Source organism: Tyto alba, unplaced genomic scaffold (genome assembly GCF_018691265.1).
Source record: "Tyto alba isolate M040663 unplaced genomic scaffold, T.alba_DEE_v4.0 Super-Scaffold_2, whole genome shotgun sequence".
Lineage (NCBI taxonomy): Eukaryota > Metazoa > Chordata > Aves > Strigiformes > Tytonidae > Tyto > Tyto alba.
In genome coordinates this window covers 77,132,286-77,146,676 of record NW_024881282.1, presented here as the reverse complement: position 1 = coordinate 77,146,676, position 14,391 = coordinate 77,132,286, and the positions used below count along the sequence as shown (strand labels likewise).

General features: G+C 36.3%; 1 protein-coding gene across 3 annotated transcripts in view; it reads left to right on the top strand.

The window, feature by feature from the left end:
* The window catches only part of LOC104364320 (gamma-secretase activating protein), a 49,016-nt gene that overhangs the window by 7,305 nt on the left and 27,320 nt on the right, over positions 1 to 14,391 (top strand). For 2 of the 3 annotated variants that reach the window (XM_042792151.1, XM_042792149.1), the window contains exons 3-13: positions 870 to 926; positions 1,635 to 1,704; positions 2,086 to 2,142; positions 2,276 to 2,364; positions 2,758 to 2,827; positions 3,853 to 3,902; positions 5,157 to 5,261; positions 6,200 to 6,259; positions 6,922 to 6,965; positions 8,579 to 8,664; positions 13,277 to 13,354. In XM_042792151.1, coding sequence (XP_042648085.1) covers positions 870 to 926; positions 1,635 to 1,704; positions 2,086 to 2,142; positions 2,276 to 2,364; positions 2,758 to 2,827; positions 3,853 to 3,902; positions 5,157 to 5,261; positions 6,200 to 6,259; positions 6,922 to 6,965; positions 8,579 to 8,664; positions 13,277 to 13,354 — 766 coding nt within the window. The remainder of the gene's footprint in view (positions 1 to 869; positions 927 to 1,634; positions 1,705 to 2,085; positions 2,143 to 2,275; positions 2,365 to 2,757; positions 2,828 to 3,852; positions 3,903 to 5,156; positions 5,262 to 6,199; positions 6,260 to 6,921; positions 6,966 to 8,578; positions 8,665 to 13,276; positions 13,355 to 14,391) is intronic. The other variant, XM_042792150.1, reaches the window with a different exon arrangement.

The window sequence follows — 14,391 nt, the reverse complement described above, 5'->3', positions numbered from 1 at the left end:
GTTAAAAACAAGGATGATCACTGTTTGACTAGAAACCTATGTGGCTGGATTGAAATTCAACAGTTTAGAAATTTAGTGCCTGTACCTAGAGTATATTAATGGACTTCAGCTTGATTTGATATATATGCCACCAAGCAGAATTTATTTTACATTTTTAAAAAAATATTTTGAAAATTTAAAGCATGTTAAAAATTACCAAGAAGAAAAGTTTTGAATTGTATAAAATCATTGTATGTTATTATCAATAAGCTAGAAAGGATGTGTATTGTGTTTATTTTCTAAGGCAGCAGGCTAATGGTGTCATCTGAACTTGTGAAATAGATTTAGCCTTCAAACAATCATTTCCTAAGGCAGGGTTGAAATCCTTTTTTCCAGCCTGCAGCCAGATCACTAGAATCTGAGTTTGGTGATGTTTGATGTTTCCATGCTCCCTTTTGGAGCAATGACCCACCGAGTTGAAGTTTGGAATACCAGCCTTAAATCTTCCGGGGGGCCGTTTGCATCCCCTTTCACTCTTGTATGGACATCGCTCTTCCTGGCCCTGCTGCCTAGGACTAAAACCACTTTAGAACCAAAGCGAGAGAGAGGCACTTGGCTTATGCAACGGCTTGTGGGCTGTGTGTTGGCTACATTTCAGCTTTATCTCGTGTTGGTTCTAAAAGGAAAAAAAAAAAACCCCAACTTTGTTCTCCTTCTTGCCTCGCTTTCTTGGAATTAGATAATTAACTGCGTGCTTATAGGACAGGGAAGTGTGTGAAGATGTGTGTCAGTGGGCTGGGGGAAGAGGAGAGGGAGGTAGGGAAAAAAATAAAAGCAACTTTTAACTTTATATATTCACACTGCCAGTACTAATTTATTTTCATCCATAGGGAAATCAGAGAAATACTCACATTGGATTGTATGATCTTCAAACTAAACAAAATGAGGTGAGAGTAATACCGGGCTTCTCCCTGATGGAGACTGTGCTGTAGTGTTGCAGATTTTGATGCCTTGAAACTCAGTATGTTATGTCCTTAAGGAGTATATGCTTGTTTGAAACAGAAGAGAGACCAGAGAGGGTATTCGAATGATGCTCGGTAGTATTGAGATGCAGAACATTACAAAACATCTGAATGACTTGGGAGTAGTAAAGCATCATGTCTGCAATCTTTATTTTAAAACAACCAATTCAAGCCCTTTCTGCTCCAGACTGAATATGTGTGCTAAGAAATAAATGTTTTGGGTTTTCGTTGTTATGTGTGCATCCTCCATCTGTTTGGTGTAACCATTTGTAAGAAATTATTCTAAAACTGAATGTAGTGCAATTCAGTGGCTGCAGTCATGATAACAGGCCTTTGCAGGTGTCCCCATAACAGTACAAAATGGGTGAAATTTCATATTTACATGAAGGTCTGCTGTGCTGCTCTAGTGGCAACATACTGCTCAAAAGAGCCAGTAAGAAACAAATGAGAAAAAGGAGAAGTGATACAATTCAGGCTTAAAATATGATTCTTCTGGCTGTGAGATGATTTGCTTTAAAAAAAAAAAATGGTGTACTGGTCATTAGTGTTTTCCTAGGGAGGAGTAATTAGATGGTTTTCTTTATATAGGTAAAAAAAAAGATAACTTATTAACATTAATATGTTTCTCTATAGCACCTCTATATGTTTGAGAGGGATCTACACATAATCAGTTGTTCGATCAACAATGAAAGGACGTTATTGGGTAAATATATGTTTTATCATTAAATTTTTTTCTGTCACAGTAAAGATGATTTAGTTCAGTAGGATGATACATTTGGGTCTAGAATTACTTAAATCTGTTTTGACCCATACCAGTGGATCTCTAACCAAATAATGTAACAACATAGCCACAGCTGTAACGATATTGTTTTGTTAAAAATCTAAGACACACTGACCCTTTCTTCACTTCCCCCCTCCTGCGTTTATACATGACTCCTACATCTAGAAGAGCTTCTGTAGTTCCTTTAACATACAAGTTTTTGGTAAAAAAATCTGTGATGCTTGCTTTCCAAGAATGTTTACTGAGATTAATAACAAATATGCATGCTCACTGTGGCTGTGTTTTTTTTTTTTTTCCTCTTAGCTGTCAGCTTCTGTCAATATACAGAGGAAGAAAGAGTAAGTCAGCTATTACAGTCAGGTACTACAAGTGGATTGTTTTAATACTGTTGTAAATATTATACCCTTTTACTTTTTTTTCCCATGTAATTTCTGTTCAGAAAACAAAATTGTGTATAAAAAAGAATGTTATCTAAAACCTGTTCTTTTTGCAGTATCCAAGTATTTAACCTTGCTAATTGAAATTCATCCCATTAATAATGTGAGAGTCCTAAAGGCTGTGGATAGCTGTGTTCGAGTACAGGTAAATTATTCAACTAATCTTTAACCTTTTTAATCCACTATGCTAGGAAAAAAAAGTGGTTGAGTGCAGAAATATCTTGTGTTATCTTGCAACTGTTATAGTGTGCCTGTGTTTCTTCATAGAATGAAAAAAATGAGAAATTTCATGAAATGTTTAATGTAGAATGTCTCTGACATGCAGGCTGCTTTTTTATTTCTCTTCAATCCCTTGAAGCTTGCAATTATAGTTACTGGTGACTATTAGTCTGTAATAATAGCTATTTTTATTAATTAAATATAATTAGCATGCCTGTTGTAATTAAAAAATATGTAAATATCCAGCTAAAAAAAACCCCAACATTTTGGATAAGTGTTCTAAACTACTTTGGTTATTTACTTCTGTGAAACTTTATAGTTTCTTTATCCAGTTGAAGACAGAAATACTTCTACAGAAAATCGCCTCTTGCTGGTTTCAGAAGATAAATGTGAGTTCATATTTTGGATGTACTTTGTCATTCTTTTACTTTAAAATGATGGTTATAGGTTATATTTTTGGTTGCCTTTTATTGGAAAATGAAAAAATAAAGTCTTTCCAAAACTGTATAATTTAATGGTATTTTTTTTTTGGTGTGAGCAGAATGTCCAGCTTTGACTGCAATTATTTGCTTAGTTCATGCATTTAGCAGTTATCTTTATTTCTAAAAAAGCTAAAATAGACTTTTATAGCAGCCTATATATATTCAGGGCAGATCAACTGACTATGAGATGGGTTGTCATTTAATGTGTGACAAGTAGGATAAGAGAAGAACAATAATTTCTTGGATTTGTCTAACTTTGCATGTTCTGCCTAATCTAATGGGAGGGAATTGGGTAGAGGTGGACACTTGGAAAAGGTTGTTTATCCCTCTTGCTTTTCAGTCTTATAGTGTGAGATCACTTTTCCCATCTCTTTGGAGAGGCACATCTCTGCTAAGCTAGACACCAACCTTTAGGTAGCCAGACTTTCACAAAGTGCTGTGAACTGTATCTGAAACATTTATAACATCTGCTGGGTGAATCTTGCACCCTTCACACAGGCAAACTACCAATAACTTTTAGGAATTGTGCCTGGGAAAGGACTGTGAGCTGGTATTCATGCTAGGAAGTGAAACCGGGCTGTAGTGTGGTCTCAGGCACAGGCATGCAGCTCTGCACGCTCTTTATAAGTGTGCTTCTTGTCTTGGTTTGGCTTATTTCAGTTAGCACTCTTCCTGCCGGTGCTGCGCTGGTGTGGGCAGGGAACTGCTTCCAGGAGGTGGTATGGCTGGGGCCACCCTCAGCTCAGGAAAGGAAGAGAGTCCAGGTCTCTGCCTATGTTCATATAACATAGATTTCCTCTTGCAATGAGTTGAACTTTCCTGGCCCTAATGTGTTCTTACAGAATTCTAAGAGGTGAGATTGTTTAATAAACTGTATATAAAAGCATATAAAAATGCATGTTTGTAATTATTTTTTTTAATATGTTTTAAAGATATTGAACAATTTGACATTCATGTTGTTGCAGAAGAAGAACACAAAGTGGTAAGACTTGAAAAATATTGGGGTTTGAGGTTTTTTGCTTTAATTGAAAAGCATCTGTAATTTTAGCTGGTTTTGTAGTTTTATACTTGGGCAGCACAGAATGTATTAAAGAAAGTATCGATAGAATGGCAACATATGCAGCTAACCACAGAGCTGATTGAAAAACCTGTATACCTTGTAATCTATGAGGAAAGTTACTTATTGTTTGTTGTTTGCTGGATGCTTCTATATGTTAGAAGTTGGGAGTAAACATAGTGTATATACATTTTTAAATCATTTAAAATATTTCCAGAGTCACCTTCCTAACAGCCTTTTGGGAGTCAGTGTGTCCCAGTAAAGCATTCATTTAAAAAGCAAGCAAAAAACCAAAAGACATAAAACTTAGGTACACTCCAAGTACTGTGAATGTTCCAGTCTCTTTTTCCTGTTTTCAAAATGATTTTGTCTTCAACAAATTGTGAACATTTTGCCTAAAAGACTTATTAATAAACATACATCTAATATAGTAAAGAATTGTGTCACAAAAGCCAGTGTTTCACTTTATGGAGACAAATGTCAGGTTGGAAAAAAAAAGTTAAGGTCCTGATTTGCAATCACTTTGAAGTCTTTCATGGTTTTCTCAAAGTTTATCGCTGCTTTTAAAGCAGATGGGATTTATATGCTAGACTATGGTAGTGGAGTAAAGACTAAGAATGTTGTCAGAAAAAAACAGATCAATCTGATGTCTTTCTAATGAACAGATTTGTTTTGGTTGACATGAAATATCCCTACATCTTTCAAGAGTGCATTTGTACAATGCCAACAGTTTTCCACAATTCTAGACCTTTCCCTACTGCTGGCACTCTGTATCACGTGGCTGAGACTTTGGATGGAAATCCCTTTTGTAGCTAACACATCTTCCTTCAATAGTTAACGTAGCTGGTTCTGCTCTCTCCTCTATGATGAAGAGTGCTGTCTGGTTTTCTTTGTTCACTTTGAGCAGCTTAAGCAATGAATTTCTTGCAAGCAAGGAAATCTCAAAAGAAAATAGTTGGTAGTAGGTATACCTCGAAAACTGTGCTTCTGATCTCTTTAAACTGAGCACCTCGCACACAACAAAGGTGGACTTTGTACAACTAACAAGTAGCTTATTTCCTCCAAGCACCTTAGTATTTGTGCCTCTTCTGTCATTGCTTTTCTCTTTGAAGCACAGACTGTGCGTAATTGTTACAGAACTTTATTTGATGGCTTCTAATGTTGTTGCTTTCCTTTTAGGTGATTCAGAACGCAGGTCAGCTTCCAAGAGCCAGAGTTACAGATGATCTCATTTGGGCACAATGGGATATGATGGAACAAAGGCTCTTCTACATTGTTCCAAAGGTGAGATGAAAGTTAATTCTAGTAGTTTTGTACCTGCCTGTCTCATGACAGTAAAATTTTGAGTGTGTGGGGTAATAATAGTGTGAATTTGTTTTTAATTATAGTAGTCTGTCTTGTTCCTGCCTCAACCTAAAGCAAAGGCCAGACTTGCCTTAACTGGTATTTGTGCATAGTAAATTGCAAGAACACTGGTGATCTTGGTGCTTTCTATAAAAAAGGGTGGGTTTGTTAGGTCTTTTGGCTTTAAAAAGCTCTTTTCTTCAAAAGGATCTAAATCTACCAAAACATATTGTGTGTTCTAGAAAATTCACATCTACACAAGACTTACTAAGTGACTAAATGAGGGCAGGTTCTTGGCTAGAAATGCAGAAACTCTTTGGGTTTTTTTTTGTTTTGACTGAGAGACTATTTGCACTTGATGTATTGTACATAAATGAAAATTGATTTTTCTTAACTCTTCTTAGCCACCAAAAATATACAAGTGTTAGGAAATAACGGGAAAAGAACTGTGATGGAGAAATATATTCCTGTTGTTTCTGAGATACCCTTTCTGAACTGACCAAAGTAAGATATAGTTCCTTCTGCCGTATAGGTGGTTATGGAAAACATTTTTTTTTTTTTTAAGTTTCTAGAATATATGTGTGTGTGTGTGTGTGTGTGTGTGTGTGTGTGACATGTAATGTTGTGCTTCAAGTGGGAGCCCACGCAATTATAGATGATTGGCAGATAATGATCTGGGACAGGAAGGAAGCATGTCATAGTGCTATTGTGGGGGGTTATATGTGGTTTTTAAAGTCGTCTTTTGTCACCTAATTTGTGCATATCAGTTAGCAAAGCAGGTTGAGTGTGTAGAGTGCTGTGGAGTATCCAGTCACTTTTCAGTCTATATGATATGTTTTTTATTTTATCAGTTACAAAGCACATCCTCTTAATTTCAGGGATCAAGGAGTACTTTAAAATGTGTCCAGTTTTATCCTGATGAAAATTTTAACTCAATAGTAAGTCATTAGTGTTTTATTATACAGTGGTTTTGAATTGGGTGTAATTATGTGTTCCAGGCACTGATAAGGAGATCTATTTCAGTGTCTTTTGTTATTGGAACTTTTGCAGAGGAAAAGTGGGATTTGTTTTTCTGATTGTTTTTTTTTTTTCGCATTATATTCTTTCCAAGAATATATTCAGTCAGATTCAGATTGTGCCACAGTAGGGTAACTTCAGTGGAATTGCACAGATTTTGACCTAGAAGTGAGTGACATTCATAACATTATACTGATCTTATACTCAAGTACTGAAAAGCAGGATTATCAAATGCACTAGACAAAGGAACCACATGCTAATTTTATGTCAGTTTTAAGCGAGACAGGAAAATCTGTTGTGGCCAAAATACAAAGAACAGAACATAAAAATTACAACTGTTGAACATGGAATTGTTACTAGGCTTTTGGCTCAGTGGCTGAAATTTAATGCAGAGGATTAAATATCTCGCAATTTCTTTTTAAGAATCTATTTCATCGTTTTGGGAGCTATTGGAGGAGGATGAATAAACTTTGCTAAAATGTTATATCTAGTGAAATGAGTTCAACACACTTTACTGGACTGAAATATTAATTGTAGTATATTGACCTCACTAAATAGGTTTGTTTTTGTTTTTGGTTAACAGCTGGAATCACACCTGGATATTTCTGTAAATGACACACAATTAAAGTAAGGGGGTTTTATGTTTTGTTTTGCTTTCCTTATAATATATAAAATAATGTTTTATAGCTCTAAGTAAAATTTGTGTCCAAACCACAGTGTCTTTGTTTGCAGTTGACAACATGGTACTGGAACATAAGGATAATATGAACACTGTGTCCAAACCTTCAGTTCCTCTCATTTTCATCAGGGTCAACTGTAAAATACAATTTAATCCTTCGCTGCTTTTTGGTGTCATTTTAAAAAATTATTTGTCTGAAGAGCTAGCTGTAGGTTAAGCAACCTGTCTTCTGCGTATTCTGTACCTTTTTTAAATTAATTTGTTTTAATCTTGGGTATGTTGTAGTGATGTCAAAATTCGTGCCAAGGGAAGCTCTCCATTTTTAATTGCTGTTACATTTTACTGGGCAGTTAACCAGACCAGTAGCTTCTTTTTATAGCCTATGAGGTATTGCCTGTCTCTTTTCTCCTCCAGCGTGCTATTCCCAGGCAGCTGGGAATAGCACTTTCAAAGGCGAAGATTCGTCTGATTCTATCTGTGTCTACTGTGTACATGACTGCGTCTGTGCTTGTCATCTTAAGGCTCCCTTTTAATTGAGGAAAAACTAGTTAGGATGGTCTGACTCTCAGTCATAATTCATCTCATCCTCATCGGTCTTCAATCAGTTGAATTTACATTCCAAAAAGGCCTGTTTCTCTTTGTAAATAAAAAGAGAGGCCAAAGCTACTAGATCAGGTATCAATAACTGAAGGTAGCTGAGTCCCACCCTGCCCAAACTGTGGCTTTCAGAATGCCTCAGTGCTATGAAGAGGGCTCAGTGTAGTGCTACTGCACACACAGGTTGCCCTAAAAGGGCAGTGTATCTTGTAGTTAGTAGTGAAAAAATCCAGCTCTTGTAAGAGCTTCAGTGTTATAATTTCTCTTTCAAAGTTCTTGCAGAAGACCTAGGGGAAAATCCCTTACAGGATCACAATCCTTTCTGGAAGAAAAAAAAAAAAAAAAAAACGAAACAAAAAAGCCAAAGCAGACTGACTACAATATTCTGTTGCATGTTCTGCATGGCAAAAATAGGACTTGCAGATTTTAAAGATAGATAAAACCATTAAAGCACAAGCAACATGAGACTGAAAAAGAATGTCATGGTATAACAAGTTTCACATGAGTGTGATTTTGTGCTTTCCTCTTTGAGTATTTTTGCTGAAATTAGTGTGCCTAATTGCAGATCAAAATGTTGCTTTACAGACATAAGAATGGTAGAGTTAGACTGCAAAGCCTTTGAGTTCTCAGGTATGATGAATGTTTGGATTTCCAGTACTTTATCAGAACTTGCTTTCACTTCAAAGTATAGAAATGGGTGGAGAATGATGCAGTAAGTGAATATGAAGTTCACAGGTTTATTCCAAATTGTTGGTTTCTGATAACCATGCAGTTTTGGGATTCTAATTTCTAACAGCATTGAGCGGGTTGGTTAAAGCCTGATTTAATTTGCATTAGAGAACATTTTATTATAATTTAATTAGTATGTTTTGATTACATAATGACTGTTCTCATGATCTTTATGTTGTGATGAATTGCTGTGGATGAAGAAGTGATTTATTTAGTGATTTTTATTTGCTCATAGACTTGTGAATTTTGGATATGATTACTGTCAAGACCAAGATGTTGCATCTAAATCTTTGAATCTTCAGGTTTTTACAAGTAAAGCAGGTAATGAATAAATACAAGTATTGTCAAAATGATCTGCACTGTTAATTATCATGCAGTATAATCATAATTGATTACTAAATTTCTTCATAAGGCATATATACTTCTATTTTTTATGTGGCTTTTTTTTGCATGAGTTTGAGATTTTTCTTCCTTCAGAGTATACTTGACAGGTAACTGAGGAGAGGGAGAAGGCAACTGTGCACTATTTTTCTCATTAAGTTTTTTACCCTATGAAAGCTGCATTCCAAGTTGAGCTGAACAGCACCTAGGGTTTTATATATCAACACCAGCAGTAAAACAGTCACCCGTCACCCAGAAATTTTCTGGTAGTCCAGCTTCAAAGAAGTGTTATCATGCGCTTATGTGGTGAAATATCTCCATCTAAGCCCATTTAGCATTTTCTGTATCATTTTCTGCTAGTTTCAGAACACAGGTGGTACCAAAGCATGGCTGTGTATTACATTAGAGCAATTTAATGTTAAAGATGACCAAAAATGTGTTAGAAAGTAAATTCAAGGAAGGTTTTGGCTAGGTCTATTGTCTGGATGTCTGGCATAGTATATAATTGGGTTACAGAGTGGACGGGCATAAACAGAGCATGTGCAGTACAGACTCTAAGAGCTTCATATTGCTGTTAAAATGTGATACTTAGGTCCAAGTATGTGATACTAAATTTAGGACGTGATACTTAAGTCTTTAGTATATATATATGTTTCCTTAAACCTAAAATGTTCTTTAAACCTGTAGGATTTAGGAGTCTCCCTGCATCCTAATGCATGCTATGAGCTTTTTTTTTGATTAAAAACTGGTCTCAAGAGGCATCTGTTCATCACAGATGCCTGTATTTTCAGCTTCTAAATTAGACCATACCACCAAGCAGAGATGGTATCTGATTAACCTTTGAATAGTCTGCAGAGTTGTATAAGGATATGACGTGTTGCAAACGTGGCTTTACATCTCACTTCTTAAGGTGTGCTGTATGCACACGGGCGAATTCCTAAGGTTGCCAGTTGCATTGAAATGATCATTAATGCAATTCAAGTGAAATACAGTTTCATTACACAGATTTTTTGCTTACCAAGGCAGGCAGCACGACTAAAAAGATTAGAGGGAAGAAAATAGAAATAAGAGAAAGCCAAGTTTCTATCTACCAAATGTAGTCTAGGCTGTTTTTTCTCTGTTAGCAAGACAGACTATTTCTTATACAAACAGCCACTCTAGTAATGGAAAATGCAATAGATTTGTGTGTGTGTGTATGTGTATATGTATTTTTATATATATATATATATTTATATATATATGTTTCTTTTTAAACCTATACTTCTCCAGGGTTTGTTCAGATTGAAGCACCTCCTTTTAGTTTAGGATGAGATTCATTTTTCCTCCGATGAGACTGTTGTTTGGTTACCCTGAAGTAAAAATCTTCTTTTCCATCTGGCATCACAGTATTTAAATTCTGTGTGGAACCTTTCACATGCGCTTTTCATTGCACTTAATGTAAAACACATAATTTGACAATTATACTTACTAAATGGGATTATTGTATGTGGCTTTTCATTGAATGTTGTTTGAAACCAAGGATTACTTTGCACAACCCATTTTGAGTAACAGTTTGGAACAAATGTTTTTGGCACTGAGACCATATCTAGTTGTTGAAGAACACTGGGGGTAATCACAGTAAAGTTCCCTTTTGTGCCTCTTGTTTGTGGTGATTTACAAAACTGGACTGCAGGCTCTTTGGGGCGCAAACTATGCCTTCTGTGGAACTGCTAGCATGCTCCAAATATTAATGCCGATACCCATATTTGTACCATTCAGACATCTCTGGCAAAGAATAATTGGCATAACTTCAAACTGGAATATTCCATGCAATTTCCCATTTAATAAAACTGTTATTGGCTACTGCCAATCTGAACTCTGAATGAAATCACTCTTCCTTTCTCAAACTTCCGCAGCAGAAGAAAAGTAGCCCTGTTCCTTATACACAGCACAGACAAAATGTCTCCAGATAAAAACCCCTATGTACTTCTAGATTAGCTGAGATCAAGCAGCTCTAGTTTCAGAATTAACATTATATGTCTAGAATTCATTGGTTATTTAAACAATGCTGGGGTGTTATGTGTTCTTTTAGCACTTCAGAAGTACTTTTCGGTTAATTTTGCTTGGTATTAAAAAAAAAAATGAAGGCACTAATATGACAGAAACCTTGGATTACTGTCACCTAACTTTACCTACCTAAAGGTTAAGCATGTGGACTGCATAGAAAAATAGGCATGTAAAGAAAAATAGGCATCATGAGAGGATGATTGCTTCTATCCACATTTTTTCATTTGCTGTATAGGAATCTAAATGAGAGATGTTTGGATGCCTGAAGTTAGGTGAGGCAAGTGACTCCTAAGGCAGTGCAACTGGACAAAATGCTCTGGTGCAATGATGTATTTGAATTGTGACACTTGGATGCCATGTTGAGATGTTGGTGCAGCCTTACATCTTACTCTTCTGCCTGAACAGAAATGAGGAATTTGAAGTGAAAAATTTGTGTCTTCATGGGTGACTCTTAGAATTTCAGTAGTATGATGTTTCTTTATCAAGTGACAGTTGTAATTGTTGTTTCCCTAATTCTACTGATTGTAATAACTCCCTGTTACCCTGTATGAGTAGAACTTAATTTTTAAATGCTTCTTTTTTTTTTTTTTTTTTTTTTTTTTACTTTGTGGTTGATATCTTTTTTCACGTTTATTTCTGAAAAGATAAGAGTCTATCCAAATATATCTTCATGTGAGTCTTTTCACCTCATGGCATTTAGCTACAGCTCTAACTGCAGATGATCTTGAAGTGGATAATGTAGAAGACCTGGTTCTGCTTTTGCATGAAACACCACATAAGTGCAATAGGATAAGAAGCACACCTTGCATCAGCACAACCCAGGTCTAATTTGCAGAGAGCACTGGTAATAGTAGGAAAGGAATTGGTTTTATATTCTCAGTCTCTATCTCTTTTAATGGGATTGCCAAAACTATATCAGATGTAACATTGCTTGGACACTTGCTGATCTGAGACTGTCATGTTTCTGTCTGTATTAATGAAGCATCATTTGATATTTTCTGTTGTTTGTAGTTCAGTTTGTTGATATTTGAACCAGTATCCTAGCACTGAAAGATGCATGTCATATTACTAGTTTCTCATATCCACTGTTTTTGTGATCAGCTTGCATGTATTACCCACTGACGCTTCAGTCTGAACAGACTCACTTGCATGTTGAGCAATTACACTAGCCTCCACCATACAAAAAATAAATTTGCAGTGTTGGAAGGGAGCTGTTGATAACAAAACAGCATTGTGGGCTGCTGGAGCTTTTCCAGTCTTCCTCGTGAGTCCTGATGCTGCTACTTTAAAAATTGTGTATGCTCTGGAAGATGCCAAGTGCTCTGGCAAAATGCCCTGTATGTTGTCTAAATGACTCAAATATCCAAGGAAAATTGTACCAAACAATATTCAATCAGCTAAGAATAATCAGGAAAAAAAATTACATCTCAGAACAAAGTATTTACCTACCCCAGATGTGCGAAGTGCCTCAGCCATATCTGTATCACAGCTATGGTACAGCCGTGTGGTCTGAAGTATGAGTCATTTAACGAAGTAAAATACCTTGGTAGCAATGCACACTACATGTGGGTTTTTTGTACTGTGCCTTTTTCTTTATACAATGTATACATAAAACTTTTTTTTTACAGAACAATAACTATTAGTATTACCTTTTTTTTTTTTTTTTTTTTTTTTTTTTCCCTTTAATTGATAAACTTTAAATAAAGGTAAAAGGTGAATGGTCATAATTGTGGCTCAGCCTTCCCAACTGCATTGGGATAATGTGGTTTGGAATCTGTTTCTAATGTGAATGCCAAAACAGCTTGCCAAAGCATCAAGAGTAAGTGGATTAAATTTTTTTGTAAGAGATGGGGGGAGTGCTACCATCCATTGGAGTCAAAACAGTATCAGTCTGATTTAGAATTAGGCTGGGAGGGGGGAGCATTCCTGCACAGAGTACCTTGGCTGAAATCAGCTTGTGTCAAGGACTGACTTCTGTCCTAAAGAAGGAATAAATGGCTGTTTGGGCTGGAAAGAGGAGAAAGGACTGTTGTTTCTAGTATGAGAAAGCTCTAAGTAGTGTATCATGCTGCCGCCAATATGAAGTCACTTAGAAAGCAAACAAACTGTGTTTTATTATGTTGTTCTGTGTATATTTGACACTCCTCAAACAGAAAATATCTGGAGATTGAGGCAGCCTGTGGAGAGAAAGGCTTGATTAGTTTTCTGGCTGCAAGCGTGATTTCTACTGGGAAGGGCTAAAAATGTACTTCTAAAAAGAACTGGCCTGTCAGAACCCAGGCTTCCATTATGCCATATTGCTTCCTCTGTTCTCTTTTATTTTGTGTGTTGCTAGGTATATGATGGTTAGAATTGTGTAATGTAACTTTCTGTAATCTTTACCTTTTTTGAGAGATTATTTTTAGTTTCTAATTTGAAACAGTCTTGCTTTAGTTCTGTGCAGTGTGAAGATGTCTAGATATTCAGGTTGACAAGTAAATTTTCTTTTCCTTTTTTGTCTTTTTAGGAGGCTTGTGTGTGTGTTGTAGTCTAGCTTCTGATATTCCAGATGAAATAATGTACTCCATATATTTTTTACATAAAGGTAAGATTAGCCTGTTAAGTTAAACTTTATTTTGGAGAACGTTACTTTACTGCAAAACAAGCAACTACCAAAGTTTGCAGCCAAACTACTGTGGCTGGTGTTTAAAGGCAGCACCTGCCTTCAGCTGCAAGGTTGACTTTCCTGCTGTAGACTTCCCACCTCATGCTGAACAAATAGCTTCAAACCAGTGGCCTCATGAATGGCTATTAATTTGGTCCCTTATTTCTAGCCAGACTTTCCGGCGTGCTGAGCACAAACATCAGTGAAATCTGTGAGAGCTTGCAGGTGTGTTGTACTTATGCCATAAGGCATTTGTATGGTAAATAGAGCCAACAGCTCTTCCCTTCAATGTCTGTTCAGAGTTCTAGTTCAACATGTCATTTTCACAGCAAGAGGTGCGACACTTACTGACTGTACGAATAGTTGCTATGTAAGTAGTGCTCTAGCTCTTAATCTTAAGACCTGTTTTTTTTTTTTCTTGAAAGGAATAAAGAACATTGTTTTATTCTGATCAGAATAAAAGTTGCCATTAGCAAGATCTTACTCATTTGATACATGGGAGAGAGAGGCAAGTTATTTCTCAGCTGAGAAGCTGCATATGGAGTATGGAGTAACTGTGTTCAAGTGGACGTCATACTTCTGTTTTACTTGATTTGCTTTCTTGTGTCAGGAAACTTCATATGTCAGAACTGCACTAACATGTTGCTTTGCTGCTGGAATGTGGGATTGAATGAACTGCATTTTTGTGTTCTTGAAGGCATTAACATGTTGGAAAAGTCCATTCTGGGTGTGGCAGCAATCTGCATTGTACTGTTATGAAAGGCTGATTTCCCCAGGTGTACTTGATGTGTAGCTGAAGGGTGGTTGCATTGCTTGGAGCCAGCCATGGCCCTTCAATGTCCCTACCCAGAAGAAACTGAGTGTAAATATGGTGACATTAACCAGCTGCATCTGAAATTACTTTCAAGGAATGGCGTTATTTGGTGCAGCACTGTTTGTGGATTCATGAAAGATTCATCAGTCATGAGGGAATTCTG